A 3,088-nucleotide genomic window follows, 5' to 3' on the forward strand; every position below is an offset into this window, starting at 1 on the left:
AGAAACACAGACTGAGACCGGAAGTTGTGTGATTTGTCCTTCAAAATAAACCCTTCAAATAAGCACATAGCTCAAATGACTACACTCAATAGGAGACGTTATTGAATGGATTGGACATAGAGCAGACAGGTAAATAAACTGTATTGTGGTCTATGAAATCTGGTGATGACACACTTCCCTTCAGATGTATTGAATTCTCAACGTTAAAATGCTTAAGATTTTAACTTTAGAAAGTATAACTGACTGCATGCAAAACTAATAATAAAACATTATAATTCATTTGTTGATTTTGTATCTTTAATCTCAATCTTTTAAGTAGAAACTGTACTTATCAAATAAATGTAGTGGTATTACAATATTACCTCTGGACTGTAGTGGAGTAAAAAAGGAAATACTCCAAGTAAAGTACAAATTGAAAAGAAAAAAAATGTACTTAAGTACAGCACTTGAGTGGATGTACTTGGTGGTTGTAACTTTCTATCACTAATAACTATAACCCGGCTACTGAAGAAAGAAGCGTAAATGTGAGTATTGCAACTTATTCCTCCGCAAGGCTTTTACTTTGAAAGTCTGTGGCGGAAACGGTATATCCTTGATTTGCCGCCCTTGACGGTGGTGCGAGGGGGGCGGCAGGGACGGAGACTGCGGTGATAAACAAACACACGCAGTGGAGTCGTTAGTATCTGGTCGAGCTCTGTGGCAGCGCTTTGACAGCACCGGCCCACTTTCAGGAAAGCTGACCTTCACGGACCGAGCTTTAGAGCCAAAACCGGGTTAAATACCCAGCCACTTTATCTGGAAAAAAAAAAACAACCCAAGGATTTTATCCCTTCTCCCTCTCTCTCTCCCTCCCTCCTTCCTTCCTTCCCCCGGAGTCGGCTTATGTGACACATTAACGTCCCCGGCAGCGAAACGAGCGAGAAACATGACGGAGCTGAGGAAGCGAGGCGGCGGCGGAGGAGACCCTGACAGCACCGAGAATATCAGCGACAAGGTGAGGAGCTCCGCAGCGAGAATAAAAGCAGCAGTGTCCCTCAGAGACCTCGCCCTCCAAACAAGTTAGTCCGGTTGTTGTCAGACGGTGACCAGGCTAGCCGGGTTGTCAGGTTAGCGGGGGGAGCTAAATAGGCTAGTTAGTTAGCTGCTGCCTGCTGTAATCCTGCAACAACATCAACACAGCCACGGAGAGCGCTCAGTGTGGACACATAACCTCTTCTGGTTGGTGGGGGGTTCACGGCCTCATCCTGCCTGTCATTGTGAATGTTAGTCTGATCAGTGTCGTGCCCCTCCTGTGGGGTTTAGTCAGAGCCTTGAATGTGTCAGCTGAATATTTAGCTTGCAACTTGGGTTTGTTTGAAGTATTAGAACAGGTGAAAGGCTCGGAGGGCCTCTTGACCAGAGGGGTCCCTTAAGGTGGACGTGAGGGGTCCAGACAGGGCTGCTAATGTTGGATTTAGTGCTTTAAAAATGACATTTCCAGTGTTTTGTGCCTCTTTCCCCGTTGATTTCCACTTCTCAACAACAAGATCAGCAGCTCCTTTACTCTCTGCTGCTTTGACTCCGTACAGGTAGTGAGTGGAAAGATTGAAATGATTCATCTTTTTGTAAGATAAAAAGTGAAAAATGGCTTTTTAAATTCACATTGTTTTGAAGTAGCAGCAATAATATTGATAGAGCTTAGAGATAGTTCATTGTTGTTCTTGGAAACAGGTGACAAATCCACTCAAGGGCCACTTACTCACTTGTTCTAGAGCTTTTCGACTGAATCCCATTTTCCCCCCGGATGGCTTTATAATCTGTACACTGAGGGAACCATCTATCCATAGACCCTGACAAAGAGCCCTGTCATCCCTCTCAAATGTACAGATTTCCCATTTTTTGAAGCATTTTTAGGACTTTTCGTCAAAGCTAGCCCAAAAGTTGAGCTTGGAGGTTTGTGTGGATTGAGATTATTGATTAATGAGCTCAGATGCAAAAGATCCGCTGTCCAAGTTATATTCGAATGTAATCCAAGTCAGTTTGAGCCTTGTGTGGGTGTTAACTATCTCCATCTTTCTATGAATGAATGAGTCTTCCCCTCAGTGGGACTGTTTCAAAGGTTAGACAGAGTTAAGTCCACCTCACAGCTCAGTCCCCTGTGTAATGTATGTGGAAGTGGTTGAGCAATCCCACCCGGCCCACTGATTAACTCGCTCACTGATGGTCTGCGTAATGTCTCCGAAACTGTGCCAAGGAGTTCAAAGTGGCCCAGAAACTGTGCGGACCTGCTTTTTAAATCATATATGTGCTGCTGCACGCCTGCGTTACACAAGGTCACCTCGTAGGGAAGTGTGCTGACACAGTAACCAACATTTCCATATCACCTTGATACCTGAGGAGTCTTTGAATTTCAGTCCAGAACAGAAACATACTCAGTCTACTGCCACAGAAGAAGAAGAAGAAGAAGAACCAGGGCTCAAAACTATTATTTTTCTTCAGTGTGCCGATTCTGCTTTCAGCTGTCAGACCATTGTCCCAAATAGTTGTTTTTGTCATTCTACATAATCTAGTTTAACTTTCCGTTTCATGAACATCGTCACTTCATTGACTCACTGTGGTCCACCACTGAAGCTCTGCTAGTTGTTCCCTGTACTTACATCTGAATAAATCATTGAAGTTACTAGTTAATAATTGAGTTACTGTATCGTGTTTATTCCCAGGTTCTGGTCAGTAGATGCAAATGCAGACCTGTGGTTGGATATTTACACACACAGACTCAATCACAAACTCATTACAGGGACATGCTATATTTGAAGTGAGACCGTTAAGAAAAGTCCACAAAGGCAGGGAGGTGATCAAAGAAACTATTTCAATATTTACAAGCCCAAACAAACTATTCACACATCAGCATCATTGATAGTGTTAAAGAACTGATAAGTGTTGGTACAAGTTTTCTTTTATGAAACGGGTATTTTGCAACCCGATTCAGTTCCCGCCGGAGACTCTCGTACTAAAAACAGATCCACGTAGAACTGAAATACATTGACCCCGTGACATGCACATCTATATGTATTTGTTCCTGGTTTCTGTTGCCTGTGTGTGTGTGTGT

At 43.3% G+C, this 3,088-nt stretch overlaps 1 protein-coding gene across 1 annotated transcript in view; it reads left to right on the top strand.

The window, feature by feature from the left end:
* Window positions 1-629: 629 nt before the first annotated feature.
* The window catches only part of cds1 (CDP-diacylglycerol synthase (phosphatidate cytidylyltransferase) 1), a 27,654-nt gene continuing 25,195 nt past the window's right edge, over window positions 630-3,088 (top strand). Inside the window, exon 1 of the mRNA XM_035658845.1 lies at window positions 630-994. Within this exon, the coding sequence (XP_035514738.1) occupies window positions 926-994 (69 nt within the window). The 5' untranslated portion in view covers window positions 630-925. The remainder of the gene's footprint in view (window positions 995-3,088) is intronic.

Source organism: Morone saxatilis, unplaced genomic scaffold, assembly GCF_004916995.1.
Source record: "Morone saxatilis isolate NCDOM2014 unplaced genomic scaffold, NCSU_SB_2.0 Contig16, whole genome shotgun sequence".
In the NCBI taxonomy this organism is placed as follows: Eukaryota; Metazoa; Chordata; class Actinopteri; family Moronidae; genus Morone; species Morone saxatilis.